At 42.1% G+C, this 21,187-nt stretch overlaps 2 protein-coding genes across 3 annotated transcripts; both read right to left on the bottom strand.

The window, feature by feature from the left end:
• Positions 1–380: 380 nt before the first annotated feature.
• On the bottom strand, positions 381–15,970 carry st3gal5 (ST3 beta-galactoside alpha-2,3-sialyltransferase 5). Of its 2 annotated transcripts, none has more exons than XM_031876447.1 (8): positions 15,883–15,970; positions 9,528–9,637; positions 6,815–6,929; positions 5,340–5,549; positions 4,758–4,894; positions 4,468–4,654; positions 2,605–2,763; positions 381–2,209 (listed from the first exon to the last, which is right to left on the bottom strand). In XM_031876447.1, exons 2-8 carry the CDS (start codon positions 9,557–9,559, stop codon positions 1,952–1,954), a joined length of 1,098 nt encoding a protein of 365 aa, XP_031732307.1. In that variant the 5' UTR covers positions 9,560–9,637; positions 15,883–15,970; the 3' UTR covers positions 381–1,951. The 2 variants fall into 2 exon arrangements, with proteins under 2 accessions (XP_031732307.1, XP_031732308.1); XM_031876448.1 differs by lacking the exon at positions 15,883–15,970 and adding an exon at positions 9,712–10,696.
• A 565-nt stretch (positions 15,971–16,535) lies between these two features.
• Positions 16,536–21,080, bottom strand: LOC116399351 (DNA-directed RNA polymerase I subunit RPA1-like). Its single transcript, XM_031876456.1, has 5 exons — positions 20,376–21,080; positions 17,869–18,069; positions 17,280–17,397; positions 17,014–17,178; positions 16,536–16,655 (listed from the first exon to the last, which is right to left on the bottom strand). The coding sequence occupies exons 1-5, from the start codon at positions 20,736–20,738 to the stop codon at positions 16,555–16,557; spliced, it is 948 nt and encodes a 315-aa protein (XP_031732316.1). The 5' UTR covers positions 20,739–21,080; the 3' UTR covers positions 16,536–16,554.
• Positions 21,081–21,187: the final 107 nt, after the last annotated feature.

A 21,187-nucleotide genomic window follows, 5' to 3' on the forward strand; every position in this document is an offset into this window, starting at 1 on the left:
AACCACTGAATGTATGACTGCATGACGTGATGCCACTTTTGTTGTACAATCAGCACATTTAGGACACAGTGGTCATCGGATTGGACAGTGTGGTTAGCACTTGGACAAAGTGTAGTGCATGAGTTGTTTTGTCTTGCAGAGTCCGTCTCTGATCTGAAGTTGCTGAGTAGCAGATAGTAATATCTAACCTGGAGTGTCCTGAGCTGTGCACATTCCTTTGTACTTTGAAAAGTACACTAATCGCCTGTGGCACTGTTTCTTCAGTGTAAAGCGTTACTTACATCTGACACACAAAAAAGACATAAGAAAATTGGAAATGATTCATGAATGATCACTCGCATGCAAATAAACCCCACAATTACTCACTGTGTGATAATGTATTTGTTTTGTACCTTTTAATAATAAGAAAGGTTCAACAACAGTACAATAAATTAAGACTGATACAAATCTAAAACCCTAGTGGAAAAGAAAGCGGCATCATCCATCTTTCTAGTCACATTAAAGTCGTGCAGGTATTCATCTCCTTCTGTTGGTCAGCTGGTTGTTTTAAACAAGACTTGTTTTTAAATTCCTTGGAACACTGTAAAATTCACATTTAAAAGGATTGTTTTTTTTAATCATTACGTCTGCTTTGTTTTTCAACTAACTCGTCCTGATAAAATATTTGAATGAACAAAAGTATTGACAATCTCTCTGGAGATGAGTCACTGGAAGTGTTGTGTAAATGTTATCAACTGCAATACAAACAATGAAAATGATACAGTAATTAAAAAAAACACAATTCATAAATAACACATTTCATGTGTACACTACGTTTGTTTTTACAGACTGCAGAATAAACAAGGTGCAGCTGCGAAGTATAAAAATGAGACTTCTTGTGAATCATCATCAGAAGTTGCAGCACAGAGAAAATGAACAGAAGTCATTGTTCAGTTGTTTAGCTGCTAATTTACAGTGGAATAACAAATATTATATTATGTCACAGCATTCTGTAGGCAACACACAACCTCCATCTTTTTTTTTCCCCAACACATTAAAAACATAAAAATGAAACTGTGAACAAATACATTTCATATACTTCAACTGTTTGAAGCCTGCTTGGAGAAAAGGTCTCGACTGATGCAGATCGATCCACTTTGTAGGGATGTTCACATTCCTCTGTAGCTTGAAATAAAGATCTGTTTTGTTCCAGTGTTACTAAAAATAAACATGCTTTACTTCTTCAAAATGCATTTTTAACATATTTAACTCGTTCAATAGTTGAAAGTGGACAAAACGTCTCTTGAACCAGAGGAAGAATAGTTCTGGCTCAGATAAGTCTGCTGACAGGGAGGTTCTGAGAGAACCGTCTTACATCACAGTGCTCGGAGAACTATCACGATACGAAGAAGATCATCGTATCACCAATGAAGCAGTCCTAAATTCAGAGGCGGTTGAGCTTTCTGTGCAGTAATACCATCATAGTTACTGATGTTTAAAATAGCTGTAATACATTGAATATCTAGGGAAATACATGTCAGAAATGCTGATGCAGATTAAAGTCATTAAAAATTATAATTCGGCATGTGCCCCAGTTTCCTTATGGTCAGCTGAGGAAATTCTTCCAGTGGTTGGTTTGAAAGTCGATGGGACAGAAGAAAGATATTGCTGCTGCGAGGCCATTTCTTTGGTCACTTTCAAACTGAAATACTGACAGACATGTAAAGCCATGTAGGCCGGATAACTTTCATTTTGTTTTTATGTCCCTTGTTCTTCAAGAAGCACTTTGTGACAAATATTACACATATGAGAATAGAGTTTTGTTTTTCTTTCATTCTTTGCTCCTCACACGTTTGTGAGTCCGTTGGCCTTGCCGTTGCTTTTCCGTGTTTATGTCCAGTGTGTACTGTGTGCTTAACAAGCCCTTTACGACGGAGAAGGGAAGTGCTTTAGACTGATAGAAGTGCAGTGGTCAGCGGGGACAGAAGGGGCAGTGAATGCCCCCCGTCAGGTCAGTGATGGCTCCCTCTCTGACTAGGCTCTGCAGGAGCTCAGTCTCTCTGTTCACGTTGTGGGATGTCTGCTTCAGCATGGTGGCCATGGGCAGCCGGTCGTAGTAGTGCAGCGGCGCCCTCTGCTGGGACAGCTGGTAGCCGAAGCCTGCCAGGCTGACCTCGTCACACAGCCGGCTGGCTAAGTTCAGTGCGGAGACCCCAATGGTGGGCACATTCTGTAGAGAGAAAAGGGGACAAACATTATGTCATCATTTCTTCACTAACTTCTTCTTCTTCTTGACTCAAACATCATACTTTTCACAGACTGTAAGGGAAAACCGGTCAAATTTAGAAAAGATGGCACCTCAACAATAGACGGGTGGTATTACAGTGTACTATATTTGGAAATCCAGACATTATGATTTTCAATACCGACATGAATACAGACGCTGCACTTTCTATGATGCAGTATTTATGTGATGTATTGTAATGCACATCAGGCACCACCAGAGGGCGCTCTCTATGTTGTAATGAGTGGCAACAGCACAGTTTGCATTGCTTGATTCCAGCTGCTTTACCTCGGCTGTTAGAACAGACAGAGTTAATCCCCAGTACGGGACGAGTCTATTACCTGGTCGCTTCCCCACAGGCGTGTTCTGGGTGGAGGGTATTGCAGTAGGTCCAATGCGGTCTCTCTGATGACATGAGGGTTTAGAAGTCTGAACCTGTGGGGTTCTAGAGCCATTCGATCTGGAACCTTCTGCCAGAAGAAGAGCCAGTCCCAGAGCGGCTGCAACACAAAGCACACAACTCTAAACTCAAACTGTGCAGGCTTTTCTTTTCTTTTCTTTTCTTTCTTTTAAACATAAATAACTATTTCTCAAGATTACGGATCAGGTGTTTGAATCTTGATCACACAAGTACTATATTCTGTGATGTCATCAAGAAGAGAACCATGAGGAGGAACAAGCCAACATGAAAGAGTGACTGTAAATATGTCCACGTTTAGCAACACTACTTTATGAACATTATGCCTGGAAACGGTTTATACTTTCAGCTACATTTATTGGATTTTTGTTTTCTACTTAGGTATTCGTTGGACTCTATTTCCCATGTTTGTGACTAACCAGTTTCAAAAACGTTTTTGAAACTGGTTCAGTATTGAGCGCCTCAAATGAAGCTCTAGCGTAAGTTCAAACACGAAGACTTTACTCTTGCATGCCTAAGCCCATAGCTTATTCACCATACATCTGCCATCACTCATACAGGCACACTCATTATTTCCTTGCTGTTATTGTTCGGGGCTGTCAATCATATCAGCTGTCTAGATCAGCTGGTCTCTCTAGCCAATAGCACAACGACATCGTTAGCCTATCATCTTGCTGCTGTCTTTCTTTAAATATGAGTGTTTGGACTCCACGGGGGGATTTACGTATATTGTTGCCGCTCAGGGCAATCACAACACGATCACAAACCTCCTAGGTCGAGTTCAAGCACCAAAGGATGTCTGTGTAACTGATTAACACAGCATCTGTCATAATAAATGTTAACCACTAACCATTCACTTGTCTCTCCTAATTGAACTGGCAGCCGCTAAACGGGCTGTAATGTGATCCACTAAAAGTGCTCGTTGTTACTCAGATTGTTGTTAGAAGTGTCTGACAACCTCATGGAAATGAACCTACAGAGAAATAAGACGCTTTTCTTTTCCTTCGCTTTCTGTTTGTTGTTGTGTCATGTGACTCGTGACGGTTGGAGAGAGGAGCAGCCGTCCCTGGCAGAGTTTGTTGTGTTGGAGTACAGAAAGCGTGGCTTAGTGTTTTCTAAAAGATTTTTGATGTCACGGCTGAATATTTAGCTGATTTTGAAAATGTGGATGCGACACGAGATTTCAGAAGCAGCACTTGGTCAGACCCGATCACCTGAAGGGTAAAGAAGGACGTTAAATGTATTTCCATGAGACACAGACAACCTGAGCCTGGCTCTACCTCGTCCATAACAAGCCCTTTCTGACATGTAGTGTGAGAGCGCTTTGAGAACAAGTCCATTGTACGTTGATGGTGAGCGATTACGTCACAGCTCGTTTAGCTGCTGCTGCGTTCTCCCTCAATACTGGACCAATGTAAAAAGTTGTTAGCTTAGACACTAAAACATGAAACCCTTTCATCTTTTAATGCCTTCAGTCCACATTCAAATTCAGATCATTAATTAATGAAATTGATACTTTGAACTTTCACTCGGACTTTACTCCTGTACTCCAGGAAACAAAACACAATAAAATAACACGCAATGATAAAACTAATTGATGAGATTTCTTTGTTTTTGATCCAAATGCTGCATTAAAATGACAGAGATTGACGGTGTTCTGAACAAATTAAAGTATTGTTCCGTTATTTAAAACTTGGGTCTGAATGAACTGCATCCCTCATGTCTGATTTTCTAATCAAGACAAATGTTATTAAAACAACACACACTCACACCCACACCTACTCACCACAGAGAACTTGTTGATCATGGCAGAGATCCAGCTGATGTCCACACCTTTATACACGACAGCAACAAACAGAGCGTGTGGGTCTGTGTCGATCCAGTGCGGAGGTGTGCCCTCTGGGTAACTCATCCGGATGCTGGTTCGATTCCCGACGTCAACGCTGAACTCTCCCAGAGGACCACTATTCAACCTGAAGGAGGGAGCCACAGAGAGCAATTCATTGTCGTCAGTGTCAGTGATGATAATAATTACCACATGTGGATTATCACGGTCATAACATTTGTGTTTCTAACCTGATAATGGTGTCAAACCGGTCGATGAGTTGACCCAGCTCCAGGCCTCGGAGAATGCCTCCATTTCCCAAGACCACACAGCGCCGACATTCATCTGATGTCTTCTCTGTCTGGGGCTCGGAGTCAGAGTCTGGCAGCTTGAAGAGGAAAGACAGAATCACAGACAGAATTGTCAGGTTTACAGGAGCATAAAGATGCACTTTTGGTCGGTTTTATTTGTCAATTAAGAATTTAGGTGTGAATTTAGTACTGAGCCTGCTGACATGTAGCATGTAGCTGATTACAGTGGCCCTCAGTTTGTGAGCATTGGGGGTCTGAACCCTGAGAGAAAAGTTTAGATAAGCACTCCCAAAGATGAAGGTGCAGCCAGAAATCATTATTTTAGCAAATAGAACTCGTTATTAATCCCAAAACAAAACGTTTACATTATATATTATATATGTGGCAAAAGTTAGGCTCTTCATGTTCAAGTTAAGCGTGGAGGGTTTTGGCCTATCCACACACACACAAGGTGTCCTTAAATGAAGATGGCCACACTTTAAACGCTCAGTAGATTAGATGAGTTGCATAAGTTACATTCACCTGCTTCAGCAAGTCCTCCACTTTGCCCCGAAGACCTCTGAAGCCGAATGGTGGCGGGTACAGGAAGAGGTCCTCGGAGAGCGTCACGTCCTTCCACAGAAAGGGCCGGGTCACGTGACTGGAAGCCGGGAGTCGGGCCGACAAGCTCAGCCGGGTGCTGCCGGGACGACACGGACTCTCCAGAACGCTGCGCACGTGCTCGTGCACCTGCTGCGAGGTCATGAAAACACAGTGAGAGCTTGTTTTAGAACAGTTATCTTGAGTTCATAGTTCATAGGCCAGGGTTAGTCAACAGTAATAGTAGTACAGTTCAGTCATTGCTTCATGATCCACGGCGTACTGCTTAGAAGCTAAACAGGTGGTTAGAATGTAAATGCTTGTATTGAGGGTTTCATTAGTTACAAAAGAGCTGTCAGCAGTGCGTAGTATTCATGTGGGCTGCATTTAGCAGATCCCGTATCTTCTCTTCGGCCCAAACCTGTGTCTACCTCAACAGGCAGCCAGGAATCCCTGCGTTTCGCTCGACTTCCTGCGATTGGGATTACAGTTATGTTCTCACTGCAATCCAGAGACCGAGGCTGCTGGTGAGAGCTGGTCTGGGACCATTGTCGAGCGAACCCCAGCACGGTTGTTCTGGTCCGCACTAGAGTGTGATTACTGCGTTCACACCTCCTCAAACGACCCACACCAGACAGGACAAAAGTTGAGTCAGACCTGCAGTCAAATCGGACGTGTTTCTCAAATCACATATAGATATAGTCCGTGTCAAGACACAAGAATTTTCCCTCTCGCGCTGCCAAGCATGACCGCAGGGTGAGCGCCGGGCTTCTAAGCTCATTTTACGTAGTGGCCAAACGGTGCACATGCTGTGTGGGGGTAATGAGGAAGAGACAGGGAGTTTGATTTGAATTCTATTCTCTGAGTCAGACTTGTTTTGCATCCAATGCTGTAAGTCGCCGTGCAGATCTCCTCCACCAGAAACACTCAAAGATGGAGGCCGGTTTACATTGCTCCATTAGGGGGCAGTGCCAGCTGACAGACTGTTTCTCCTCCTCCGTTATTAGCAACTGTTGTTCCGTCCAAGATGGAGGACAAGTAGGTGAGGTAGACTTGTCTGATGCATACTGGACATTTTTTATTCAAATTAGTATGACATCAGAATATTGTAGGTTTTGCTTGCATACTTTATTTTGGCCAAATCAGCACGTACTGATGTGGTTCTGAATACAGCCAGAGAAACTAGAATTCATTTGTATTTTTGTGTTTGATACGAAGTGTAAGAATATTTCCTTTCCTGAAGCTAAGAGCTTATGGAAGTAGCGAAGCTCACCGCTCAAACACATTTCCCAGCTGAAACGTATCACCCAACCCCGTTATCTGTATCACATTGTCAGGTTTACTTCCACTTCCAAATACGTTCAGGACACAGAAAACATGGAAGCCTGCTAGACGCTCCGCTCTACCCGGCCTCTCACCTTTCTATGTGCATGGTCCACGTGCCAGTCCAGAGGTTTGCTCGTCCCCGTCTCCGTCCGTGGCAGAGAGACCATCCACAGCAAACCTAAAGCCACAACCACTACCACCACACACCTGCACACACACACACACACACACACACACACACACACACACACACACACACAGAGCAATGTTGGGATCTGACCATGTAGCCCCGACATGTGGTCTGAAACAAAGAGAATCAGGCCTTCCCTTTTGCCGGGCAAAGGGTTCATCCTGATTTGAGTTTGATAAGCATTCAAACCTCCCAGAAAGAAGTTCACATCAAGGTGTGAACTCGTCACGCAATGCAACACTGCGATCTAATTGGCCGAGAGCCACAGACTCCCCAGGACCCCTGTAGTTCAGCCTCTGTTTCGATAAAACAGTCTTGCTCCTTCAGCTCTATGCTCTTCCTCGACCACCTCGGTTGTGCAAGGAGGCACAGGTAACGTTGTTTTACCAGAAACCCCCTAGGTTAAACAATTTTATATTCGCTGGACGAATCCACTAACTGTTTATCTTGTTCATTTTATTTCGTTCGCATCCTGGAAGAGGAAGCGAACCGTCGTAAGGACGTTGTTCTCTCAGTCTTCCCCCTATACACACACTTACTTCCCCCCCTTTTCATAGTATTTTGATTTTAGATAGCGTGCTCATAAAAGTAGAGTTGTTGTCAGTTTTAGATATTAGTATTAGAACGTAATAAACTCTGTTATATTTTAAAGAGCAGCTGTCTGTGATTACTTTGTGCATGTGTATTGTGATAATAGCTGTATATGTGGTCTGTGCTCGAACTTAAACCTTCACTTTCACTCTGAATGTGTAATAGTACTCAGACTGTTGACATTGTGAGTGAACACTAATTATGAGACTTAGTTTATCGTTTGGTTATTGGTCCCTGTTCGCAGGGTGGTGCCCCGTTATTAATAATAATCATTAATAATTGTTACTGACATTAATAATTCTATTGATGTCAAGAATTTAGTTTCTTAGATGCTGATAACCCAAACACGCTCCTTTACGTTCCCAACAGCAAGATGGAGAAAGGGGAAGATGCTGACAAACGGAAGTAAATTTGCAAAACATATGCAAATCACATGTAAAGCATTCAGAGGTCACCTGTTACAACGCTGAAGATCACTGAGCAAAGTGTAGGGTCTGTGCATGAGAACTACGGGAAACAGATACTATATGCAGCACGGCCATGAACCACAGAGTGGTTTCACAGCTACAGGTGCGCCGCTGTCAGAGAGCGCACAATTACCACACGTAAGCTCATTCTCGTGTGTGAACACGATCCCCCTGCAGAAAGAAGACTCCTGACGCAGCGAACAGTGATCGCTCATTCTTGAGAGTCGGCACAAAACCATATTTGGGGTTTTATCTATTTATTTTATTCTTAAAGAACATTTTATTTGCAGGCAAGGAACGGACTTTTGTCATCGGGCACACAAAGAGTCAAAGTATTAGAATAACATGAAGGGAATGTTTTTGGACCAGTAATGTAAAGGTTCATCTCGTTGAGACACTGGGGCATGGCTGGTAATTATGAAGGCTGAGCCGGTATGCCTGCTGAACTCACTAACCCTGAGGCCCCGGAGCCATGTGATGTCTCACAGTCCACGCCTGTCTTATTTATGGTGCTATTGCTTCGTGACACTGGAGACGCATCAAAACAAAAGGAGAGGGAAGAGAGGTGAGGGAGGAGCAGTACACCCCATGTACAGTGAATAGGTGCTGTCATATAAGACTGGACTGAGATCAGTGGATGATCAGCGATCAAGAGTTCTGGCGCAAGTCACGGCCTGACATGATGAGACGGCCCGTTTCAGTGGAAAACCCTCTGACCACAACAACACTTACAGCATGAAGTGACTCCTACAGTGAGGCTGGTGTTTACTCTGCACCACGCTGGAAACATGCTGACGGCATGGCAGGTGCACAGCACAAAACACAGATGCAAAAATGTCGCTGAGCACCTTCTGCATAGAAAGATCGGAGAGATAATTATCAGCAACAAGCTGTGTGTGCCTCGACAGGTGAAACGAGATGTGAGAATACACTGCAGCAGCCTTCTTAGCCAATGCCCAGGGACCATAAATACTTCAGTGTGGTTTCAATGTGCAAAACACGAGTGCAGTGACACGTCGAATAGCAGGTTGGCCGACTAGCCACTTAAGTCCCTCGGCTCTATTTATTACAGCGTGTGCTTTGTAGATGCAAGTAACTGAAGACATGTTGGGAACTTATAGCGGTGATTAAAGCCTCTTCTGGAGTAAATTCTAGAAGCCCTGTTTTAGTGGAAAGCATTCTTACGCCGTCTGGTCTTGTAGTAAAAAAAAAGCCTTATTGGATATTTAACTCTACATCGATATTCACGTACACATTATACATATATTTATTTCCACTGGTCTTTCGGTGTTGTGAATGAATAAAGAGCATTGTTTTCCCAGCTTTTTGTTGCTCCGTTGACAATTACACTCCACCCAAATATAAAATAAATCTGAACTGCCACATCTGGGTTCATACCGTAGATTTAGAGCGCTCGTTTTTTTAAATAAATGCTATATTTCCTTTTAGACATAAACAATATGGCGGTGACTATGATATCACCATCCAAGACCTTCAGGATGGTGGTACCTAAAAGAGAACAGCAGCTGTCTTTGTGTTGTGTAACGTGAGCCTCACCTGGGCGCTGCCCAGCATTTAGGAAGCCTCATGCTGGTCTCCTCCACAGTAGAATCTGAGAAGGCCTCTGGTGTCTGTGAGGAGGGCGGGGCGCTCTCAGGGATCTGGTCCTGCACACACAGGGACAGTCATATATACAAGTCTATTAGCCACGTTAAGGAACAAAGCATTATGGGAAACTTACTCATTAATGAAGAAGTTACTTTTTAGATCCAAGCACAGTGATGGCATGCAACAGCTGTCTGAGGACATATTTGCAGTGTGGGACACTCAAGCTGGCAGCACAACATTTTAATGCACAACTATGAAAAAAGTATTTGAATCCATCTCTGAAATAAATATCAAATTACTTACATTAAGATACTAAGTAAAGGTCCCATATTTAAACTTGTACTTATGTGACAATGTGCAGGTTAAAAAATACACTCATTGTGCTGAACTTTAATATTGTGAACACTATGTTATTGTTCTATTACTGTATCATTACACATTACTGGTGGAGCACATTTAACTCCTTTAACGCTACATGTGTGCATGTGTAATGGTTATAGTCTACTCTATAGTGTTAAAGTCATAACTCATAAACGGTTCATATGTTATAACATACATTTTATTTCTCTAAAACCGTTACTAGCGTTAGTGACGTCGTCCCTCAGGTGTGGAGAAAGTTTCTCTCTAAAATGTAACCTAAAAGTATAGAGTAGAGATGACGTCCGCGTACGCGAAAAATGTAGCTAACGTTAAGTATATCTACCAGTTAATGAGACAACTTTCACTGACGACAATAACAAGAACGACAAATTCACGGCAAATTAACGTTGCTCCAAAGGCAACCGTCTCTCCAACATTGAAACGTAGATATCGTTAACTTGTTACACGTTGTTGGGAGATATTAGTTGCTCGTACGGAATGTTTTTTGGAACCAAAGTTTAACATTTTTGTAGATACACAAGTGGAGCCCTCGCGACCGCCCCGCTCTGTGGAGTCTCAGGAAAGCCGTTCAAGATAACGGCGCTAACAATGCGCACTAACAATCCGCACTAACAATGCGCACGGTACATTGATTTAACCGCAGCTCGGAGCCTTCCGGATGAAATAACGACTTAGGTAAAGTTAGAAAGATATTGACAGATTCGGACTTCCCGGTTCAATAAATCGTTAACGAAACGTTGCTAAAATACAAATGATACCTCCCTGTAACCGTAGTGAGGTAGACAACAAGCTACAACCTTAATTTAATTAAAACGGGCCGTCTTACGGACTCCTCCGAGCTGTACAATCGGCATTGGTCTCAATGAGTGATGAGCGATGCGCAGGGACCGTCTACAAAGTGCAATGCGGAAAATACCTACTACAACAATATTCAATAGCTTCACTGTCATGCAATGTAGTGTAACCAAAATCACTTCACACATCAATGGGCTCCTCTTTGTTGTACTACAAGTGTTATTTTGAAGAAAAAAAAATGATTTAGATAAATTTTAGTGAATATTTATTGAAAATAATAATCAATAGCTTTACTGTTGATAAGTGTAGCATGACCAAAATCACTTCATATATCAATGGGCTCCTCTTTGTTGTACTACAAGTGTTATTTTGAAAAAATATGATTTAGATTAATTTTAGTGAATTTTTATTTAAAATAATATTCAATTACTACAACAATATTCAATAGCTTCACTGTCATGGAATGTAATGTAACCAAAATCACTTCACACATCAATGGGCTCCTTGTACTACAACTGTTATTTTAGTTTCACCAGACTTGTAGATGGTTATTTATAAATCAGCTCATGGACTCATTTTCACAATGTTGTTACAGCATGACAATGTGTGTATATCCTTTGTTGAAGATGAAATGAGTGAACTGCTTATGATGGCTCTTATCTTGATGTATGTGGTACTATATTTTTATTCGAGACAAATACACAATACCAAACATAGGTTCACAATTGCACTAGTTTATTTATTTTATTGGTTTATTTGATAAGGGACAGTGCACATTAATAAAAACATTTCTGTAAATGCACCAGAGTTAGCCAAGAGGCTATTTTTCATCTGTAGTCCCAAGAGGCAGATGTTACAAAATAAACCTAAAAACAGAATGTAAGATTACATTTAAAAGGTTATACAATATTGACGCTTTACAATGCATGCACAAACAATGAAAAAAGTGAGAATATTAATATATGTAGTATCACCATTCAGGAGACTCTTAAACATTGTCAAGTACTAACAAGACATGCAACACAGAGGCTCTCAAAATTCAACACACACAAGCAAATAAAGTAAGAGATAACTACAGGTGCATCTCAATGAATTAGAATATCACCGAAAAGTTAATTTATTTCAGTAATTCAATTCAAAAAGTGAAACTCATATATTATATAGATTCATTACACACAGGGTGATATATTTGTTGGGAACATAAAGGAGCGTGTTTGGTTATCAGCAAATATGAAACTAAATCATCAACGGAGTTATTAATATCAATAAGTGAATTAGTAATTACTAATAAGAACGGGGCACCACCCTGCGGACAGGGACCAATAACCAAACTATAAACTAAGTCTCATAATTAGTGGTCACTCACGATATTAACAGTCTGAATACAATTACACGTTTGGAGTGCGAGTGAAGGGTTAAGTTCGAGCACAGGCCACTACATCCAGTTGTTATTACACACTTATGCACAAGTAATCACAGACGACTGCTCTTTAAAATATAACAGAGTTTATTAAATCAAAAATAATAAATGATCAAATCAAGTAATATCACAATCAACAAACGCTATCATACAATGATGTGTCTAATACCTAAACTCAAATGAATAAAGTGGGGTAAGGATATGTGTATCGATATATGTACGTGTGTGTGTGTGTGTGGGGGGGGCCTACTCAACAGTGATGGTGGATAATCTCAATAGGGGCGTGTGAGCCTACAGGCAAAGATGGCGGAGTCTAGGGACCGGCGACCAAAATGGTTGAGAGGTGGCTGCTATCACCACGTGGACACGGCGTACCATGTGGGTTGGGGTCAGAGATTACGTAATCACGAGTCTGAGAGGTTCACCCAAAATCAGTAGCTCTAACTACGTGTGTGTGCGGGTTAGTAGAGGGAGAGAGAGAGACGAGCTCGGAGCGCGGTGCTCTGCGCAGTAGTGAGGAAGTGAGGAACAGCACGCTTTTACGGTGATAGCTGCGGTTCTAGATCTCACTCACTCGCAGAGCCGATTTAAAGAGGAGAGAATAAAACCAAAAACAAAATAAAAGAATCCCCAAAACAAACAGATCTTTGTCACTGCGGTGAAATGCGAGTTTGTCTCCCTATCACCCCGAAACTCGGTCGGCCAGACGAGAGTCGGCCACCGTAGTTTTAGTTTTTAAAGTGATAGAATCACAAGCTCCACATCCACTAGCAGCGACGGATCAAATGCGAATGGTTACAGCAGGAAATACACAATATAACGGGACTCCGTGGTCCGCGATGCTGGCGTAATAACACGTTATAACACGACAGTAACTTAACACAACAAGATACAGGAATAACAACGACATAAATGAATAGTCTATATTAAGCTAATGCTAAGCTAGGTGTGCACTAAAGGGTGGGAGGACGGGTCGTAGAGATTATCCGTTCTCGCACTACGGGATCCAAAACTCAAAATAAAACACAGTCTGTAGTTCGACCAGCGAATGTAACATGTGACCTGATAGGATTTGATGAGGCCGCGGCTCCTCGTGAATCTTCTTGTTGCCAGGACGAGGTCCGGAGGGAAGAGGCTGAATGGCGTTTCCTGCTCGCTTATAAACCAGGTCTCGAACCCAGTGGGGGGCCACTTCTTGGCCAATGAGGGGCCAGGATCAAGTTTTGGCTGTGCTGGGAGGTGTAGTCATTCATCTTGGAGTTTCCATCAGACGTCGTATGATAGGAAGGAGCATGGGTGCTTCTAGACTAGGGCCAGATCCCAACATATTTCATGTGTTTATTTCTTTTAATTTTGATGATGATGGCCTTCAGCTCGTCTGCATTGTTGGGTCTGATGTCTCTCATCTTCCTCTTGACAATACCCCATAGATTCTCTCTGGGGTTTAGGACAGGAGAGTTTGCTGGCCAATCAAGCACAGTGATACCATGGTCATTAAACATGTATTGGTACTTTTGGCAGTGTGGGCAGGTGCCAAGTCCTGCTGGAAAATGAAATCAGCATCTCCATAAAGCTTGTCAGTAGAGGGAAGCATGAAGTGCTCTAAAATGTCCTGGTAGAAGGCTGCGCTGACTTTGGACTTGATAAAACACAGTGGACCAACACCTGCAGATGACATGGCTCCCCAAATCATCCCTGACTGTGGAAACGTCACACTGGACCTCAAGCAACTTGGATTGTGTGCCTCTCCACTCTGCCTCCAGACTCTGGACCTTGATTTCCAAATGAAATGCAAAATTTACTTTCATCTGAAAAGAGGACTTTGGACCACTTTGGACCATTGAGCAACAGTCCTTTTTCTCCTTAGTCCAGGTAACTTAGCCCAAGTAAAACGCTTCTGACGTTGTCTCTGGTTCAGGAGTGGCTTGACACAAGGAATGCGACAGTTATAGCCCGAGTCCCGGATACGTCTGTGTGTGGTGGCTCTTGAAGCACTGACTCCAGCTGCAGTCCACTCCTTGTGAATCTCCCCCAAATTCTTGAATGACCTAAATCCCAGAGATAATCTATGGGGTATTGTCAAGAGGAAGTTGAGAGACATCAGACCCAACAATGCCGACGAGCTGAAGGCCCCTATCAAAGCAACCTGGGCTTCCATAACACCTCAGCAGGGCCAGTCTCATTGCCACCGTGCCACGCTGCATTGATGCAGTAATTCATGTAAAAGGAGCCTCGACCAAGTATTGAGTGCATACTGTATATGGACATACTTTTCAGTAGACCAACATTTCTGTATTAAAAATCCTTTTTTTTAAAATTGGTCTTATGTAACATTCTAATTTTGTGAGATACTGAATTTGGGGTTTTCATTAGCTGTAAGCCATAATCATCAAAATTAAAAGAAATAAACGCTTGAAATATATCACTCTGTGTGTAATGAATCTATATAATATATGAGTTTCACTTTTTGAATCACTGAAATAAATTTACTTTGATGATATTCTAATTCATTGAGATGCACCTGTATGTTAAATAGAAACATTCACTAAAGAGAATATTATGCTGTAGTTTTTAGACACTAAAAAAACATCCATGTCAGAGGCACAAAACATAAAAGCATGCAGAGTATGTGAAATACATAAATCAGTCAGACACAGCTAAACAACAATAAAAGACAAGCATGCAGGTAGATGAGGGTCGACCGGCAATTTCAAGACAGACAGACAGACGAGGGAAAGTTCAACACGGACAGAGAAGCAGCTACATTCTAGTGCTGACAGAGTTGGGTACTAACTAACCATTTCTTTAATTGAGCTTTAAATTAACTGTATGTTTGTAGTTCTCTAATGGTTACTAGTTTGACTAAATCACTGATACTTTAATGTCACTTGGAATCGTCACCAGAAAGAGAATTTGACAGCACCTGTCAAAAGTGATTTTGGTCACACTACACAATAACAGTAAAGTTATTGAATATTATTTCCAATAAAAATTAACTAAAATTAATCTAAATCATATTTTTTCAAAATAACAGTTGTAGTACAACAAGAAGGAGCCCATTGATGTGTGAAGTGACTTTGGTTACACTACATTGCATGACAGTGAAGCTATTGAATATTGTTGTAGTAGGTATTTTCCGCATTGCACTTTGTAGACGGTCCCTGCGCATCGCTCATCACTCATTGAGACCAATGCCGATTGTACAGCTCGGAGGAGTCCCTAAGACGGCCCGTTTTAATTAAATTAAGGTTGTAGCTTGTCTACCTCACTACGGTTACAGGGAGGTATCATTTGTATTTTAGCAACGTTTCGTTAACGATTTATTGAACCGGGAAGTCCGAATCTGTCAATATCTTTCTAACTTTACCTAAAACGTTACACCAGTAATACGGCCCGTGGATATTAAATACCTATTGGGGACGGAACTCTAATAACTTTACCAAAGACCACCTAAAAGCGGAGCAAAATATAACGTTTGGTAGCAGCAGCGACAATTAGAAATATGTTAAAATGCAGCTAAAGCAGCGAGCTAGCTCCCGTTAAGTTAACATCGTTCCTCGGTCTATTTACAGGGACACAGAGGCGAACATTAATCGTTAACCGTTTTATTGCTCCAAAACACAACACGCGCTGTTTTGCACTCAATACTACAATACTATCCTTTACACTACATGTTGTCGTCCTCCATGTATCGACTTGTTCACTTACCCTGGTATGGAACCCACCGTTTGGGCATAACGAGTCCTTTAGACAGAATAAGTGATCAGCGATGTATTCCGTGGCTTCTCATCCCAGGCTCGCTCTTCAGGCGGAGGGCCAATCAGCGACAGAAGCTGTCGCAATCATTTCCGGTCTTGCGTAATAAGAGCCCAGGACATCTGCCCAGTTATCTGATCATTGTACCAGTGTTCCCCTTAAAGTTAATTTATTAACAAAACAATAAAAATAATAACACGTTGTTCTGTACACATTTATAAGTTGAATGTTATTATTAAATACAAAAAAGGGTTGCTTGTCTAACAGATGTGTGGATATGCATCCGTTTGTAGAATTATACAGTGATTTAATTTGCCAGACAGAGCTTTAATTGTTTTACATTAATTCTCGACTGAATTAATGCAGATTTTTTTTAATTTTTTTTTTTTTTAAATCAAAACCTCAAATATTAAAGAACATTTGGCAGGAGCAGACAGTCACATCCACCACATTCAGTACAAAGTGAGATACAATTTATTATTCTTATGTATTTGTGAAAGAACTAGAGTTTCATAGGATTTTGAGTCAGCAGAACTGAAAGCTCTGTGATCATATCAGTCCACATGAAGTGTCCCTATTTGCCACATCCATCCAACCGGACTTCTGGTCTCAATGTCTCCTCTCCTACTGCAGAGGCTGTTTCAGATCAAACAGTCCTGTTCCACCTTTCACCACCTTCCCCACCACGATGCAGGCTGATGGTGACACCAGCTGATCGTGTGACCCTGAAAGAGGAGGGGAAAAACAGCCATGAACAAACAAAAAAAACCACAAAAGGGAAGTGCAGCGGTGGCTCCAAGGTTCAAGGAGAACAAACGACTTCTGACAGCAAACAACAACGGCTCCGAAAAGAAACTGCAGAGACGATCGCCTTATGATTACTCCTATAAAATGTAATTATTTAACTCGACTGCGCTCGTTTGAATCTCAGAAATTGGAATGCTCCATTTCCATTACAGGTACTTAACATACATGTTACAACGGCTTCACTGTCACATGTCTCTTCTCACACTCAGTCAACAAATGGGTAGATAACATGTTTTTCTCTCTTTCTTGCATAATCATTATCTTCCGTTTCCTCACCCAGCATGGTCGCCTGTTTGAGGAATTTATAGCTGGTCTCGAAGGTCATCTGCTGCAGAGGGGACGAGTTGGACTGGATGGCGTGCCGGTTCAGTGGCTTATACACGCCTTCGAAACACATGTAATCTGCTACCAGGGACAGATGTCTGGGGTCCACCTCGATACCTGGACACAAGACAGAGAAAAACAAAACCTGAGCGGTTCCGACAGCCATGTGGTCTGCTATCTGGGAATTGTTCTGTGTGTGTGTGTGTGTATGTGTGTACCATAGACGGCAAAGACATCTTTGATCTCCTTCTCTATGACCTTCAGAGCCACTTCAATCCCATATGTTTTCGCCATGGCATGGACCTCATTGGAGTACAGTCTGTTGATGTCCAAGATCTGGAGGAAAAATGTAGTCTCAATGTTGGGATCATCACCAACCCAAGATAAAAAATAACTTAATATACAATAACAATTTTGAGCAATTAGCCCTAACCAAAGGCTCTTTCATTATGAAGTAGCTACATTTTATTTTTTAGCATTTAAACGGTGCTTTGCAATATTTGAATCTACTGCAAAGACTTGCCTGAGTCACATTGTGACCAACACATTTGAATAGTCACAAGTCTGAATCAGTTATCTGAAAAGATTATTTTAATACGACCAACTGTAACTGTTATCTGCAGTCATGCTTTTTTTTTTTAATGAATGTAGTCAACGGTCAAAACGGAAGTAGATACGACCAACTGTAACCGTTATCTGCAGTCATGCTTTTTTTTTTATGAATATAGTTAACTTCTCTGTTCCGCTCTGAGCAACTGCCCTTCGCCCCTAAAGCCACAGTGTGGTCTCATGTTGAAAAAAACGTACATCGCTGTGGTTGAACATTTCCTGCATGTTGATGCCTTCTGTGTTGAGCACCGTCTCCTTCTCTCCACTCTTCGTGGTGGTTTCGCCTAGCAGGCAGCGAGTCAAGCCTTTGGTCTCCACGATGACGGCGTTCTGGGCCAGCGTCAACAGGACCGAAGTCAGGTCAAAGTGCACCTTGCTCACCGGTAGGACCAGGTCCACCTATGAACGGGAGAGACGAGAGGCGGATGAAGGGAATGAAGGGCAGTGTGTGCGAAATACCTGGTGGAACAGACTCGGTACACAACGTACGAGACATCGTGGATGCAAGCCAAGCGACTCGCCTATACATGCTTTGTGCTCACATCGCTACGCCCAATACCGCTAACGATAAAGCCACTCACACAACTACGCTCTGCAACAGGATCCACACAGCACACTCGCCTCTCTCTAACCAGACACACAGATCTGGGCTTAATTGTTTTATATATATATATATATATATATGTGCATAGTTGCTAATTGTAATGAATCAGCTGGTATTTTGCAAGTGCTTGAAATGAGAAGAGAATTTAACAAAACATCCAGCATGTGTTGGAATAAACTCAAAGTGGAAATTGAGGAGGAGGTCCCCGCTGGGAGCCGACACGGCGCTGCCAAAGACCTCGGCCGTATTGCTGGGCCTGCTGGGGGGGTAAGGGAGGCACGGGAGAACCAGGACTGAGCGTATCAGATTGTCAGACCCTGCTGCAGTAAAATTAAGGTTTTCTAAAGGGAGACTGGTGCTTGGAAACACTACCACTTCCATCCACAGGGACCGCCAAAATCACCACTAAATGAACGTTGCTTGTAGTAACATTTGCCAGACTTTAACCAGCTGCAATTTAATGTGATGTATACAGTAATGCATCAATCATTACAATCCATTAATATAATATGTGCTGTTCTGAAATAGGGCCTTCTATATTATGACAATTTTTTACTTTTAAAAGATTCTGAATGCACAACTTTTACTTGTAACAAAGTATTTTCTCACTGTGGTATTACTATTTTTACTTAAGTAAAAGTTCTGAGCACTTCTTCCACAACTGATTTGGGCGACCCACGAAAAACTTATAAACCAGCAGCTCCCAGTTTTTACAGCATAGGTAAGGGTGTTTGAACCAGGCTTCGGTAAAGACAAATGACTTGGAGTAAATGACTTAAACAGTATGCAGTTATTAAGGTAAGAAGATAGACTTTAGTTTCTTTTTAAACAGTTAATTGAATTAACTGTAAACATGACATGATCTTTTATGTTAACAGAGTGTCAGCCACAACACTCAGACTGCAGTCACCACCACCACCGTGGGCCTCTCGCCTATAAGAGTACAAGCACTATTTCCCCTTAGGGACTCAATCTCTAAACTTGATCTCAATATTGGTCAGGATTTTATAAGAAGTGGTGCGTGTTTGTGTGAAGCGCACCGCTTCCTACTGATAGCTGTTTGAGGTTTGAAACTGAAAAAAAACAGCATCATGAAGTGGTTCCATCAGTAAAAGAAAGACTATTTTGGAAATCCGCCAGGGGGAAATGGATGTAAAATGCTCCAACTAGAAGTTTCCACGTCCGAGGTGGATGGCCTCGTGTCTTAGGAAAGATTATGGGATTGTGATGATGTAATAAGCCATGATGACGTTGCTTCATTGCTTGCTTTACAGTCGTGGAGAGGATTGAGCTGCTTGAGGCTGTGGCTACACTGACTGCTCTCAAGTGTCAACATGTAAACCTAGAATTCTTATTGTCTGCCAAGGCGCATTACCACCAAGGGAATCTTAGTCCTGGGACTACTTTTCAAGGAAATTAAACTTGTTTTTCAAATGCAGGAACGTTGCCTGGGGACTGAGATCGTTTGGAGGATCTCATTGCTTTTCGGGGCAATACTTTCTAAAAGTACAGGAACTTTCGGGTGGAGTTTTCAGGGATGACCATCCCCGATTGGTCCAACACACACACAACACCGCCGCTTCATTCATAAAACAAGGAGGTACTCAAGTATCAATTTTGGACCATTTCAGGACATGAAGAGAGCATTTCTTCTTGTTTGATAACATTAAAAGTAAAGTAAACCTCACGGCTGTATTCCTCCGCCAACTCGTCAGGTTTACATCCATGTCCGTCCAAAATGTCATCACATTTGTGTGAAATTGTCATAATTAGCGTATGGATTCTTGGTGGACGTTTGTGCCAAATGTGAAGACGTTCCCGGGAATGGACCGGACGGACATAGGTCATTTGATTTAAGTCTGTTTTTTGGATGAAACTTGCAGGCAAACTGAACCGCAGTGTTTACCTTTACGACCACCAGCGGCCTTCGTCCCGTCATGTTGCTTTTTCATATGTCAGCGGACTCATTTTCCTAATCTTTGTGGGTCTTCACAGACAACAATGGGCTGAATGAACCTTTTAGTTCCTTGAAAAGTTTTCCCAAAACTAAAAATTAGCGGGAACTTCTGAAGCGCGGCTCTCGTAACGCATACACACTCACCTCACACCAGAGCTCGTGCTGTAGATCGTAGCGATACCTCTCTATCGCCGGGTTGGACTCCAGAACCGAGTTCATCCTCATCTGATCCAACGTCTCCTCTCCGTCTCCTCCCCCTCTTACTGCTCGTTTCGTCCTCCTCTTCGCTCTCACTCTTGCAGGCTCTGGCTGGGGCACCTCCGGCGTGGTCTCCTCCTCCTCCTCCTCCTCCACCCCCAACCCTTCGTCCTCCCCCTGATCTTCTTTATCCTCGGCATCGTCAGCTCGGTCCTCTTCCTCGCTCTCATAGTCCACCTGCAGAGGAAAACAGAGATGGGAGTTAATGGTTTTAAAATGGCAAAACTGCACTGGTGCTAGATTTGTCATACGTTTTTAATTATAGTTTAACCCTCCGAACCCAAAAACCCACTGCCTGGATTGAAAAGCAAGTTTTCTTTAAACAATGGCCAAAACTACACTGTTCGTTTTAGCCAGAAGCCGTAAGAACCATCATTATTGTCATATTATCATCTTTCCGACGGTCCTTGAACACATCATGTGCGACCAACGATAATATTGATATTTCATGAAAACATTTTATATAAAACTTCGCCCAAATAAACCTTTTGCTTTAACCAGATCCTGTAAAAAGCATTCAATTCTGTGTTTCTCAGCGCAACTATGAAGCCATGATTGATCAACAGTCACAAGACAGAAATTCTGTGAAACCTTGATGAACTGCATGCTGCTATACAGATTGAGCAGAGGACAGGAGAGACTAAGTAGAGGTTGTAAAAATGTAAAAATTGTATATATATATATATATATATATATAC

This window comes from Anarrhichthys ocellatus, unplaced genomic scaffold (genome assembly GCF_004355925.1).
Source record: "Anarrhichthys ocellatus isolate YVR2014 unplaced genomic scaffold, GSC_Weel_1.0 scaffold109, whole genome shotgun sequence".
NCBI lineage: Eukaryota > Metazoa > Chordata > Actinopteri > Perciformes > Anarhichadidae > Anarrhichthys > Anarrhichthys ocellatus.

Excerpts from the sequence above, each read along its gene's own strand:
- st3gal5 (XM_031876447.1), bottom strand. The coding sequence starts at position 9,559 with ATGAGGCTTCCTAAATGCTGGGCAGCGCCCAG. Across the intron at positions 6,930-9,527 it reads AAATGCTGGGCAGCGCCCAG|GTGTGTGGTGGTAGTGGTTG; the intron begins GTGAGGCTCACG and ends GTGTGTGTGCAG. Across the intron at positions 4,895-5,339 it reads TGGAGGACTTGCTGAAGCAG|CTGCCAGACTCTGACTCCGA; the intron begins GTGAATGTAACT and ends TTCCTCTTCAAG.
- LOC116399351 (XM_031876456.1), bottom strand. The coding sequence starts at position 20,738 with ATGACAAATCTAGCACCAGTGCAGTTTTGCCATTTTAAAACCATTAAC. Across the intron at positions 17,398-17,868 it reads AAATGTTCAACCACAGCGAT|ATCTTGGACATCAACAGACT; the intron begins GTACGTTTTTTT and ends TTTTTCCTCCAG. Across the intron at positions 16,656-17,013 it reads CAAACAGGCGACCATGCTGG|GGTCACACGATCAGCTGGTG; the intron begins GTGAGGAAACGG and ends CTCCTCTTTCAG.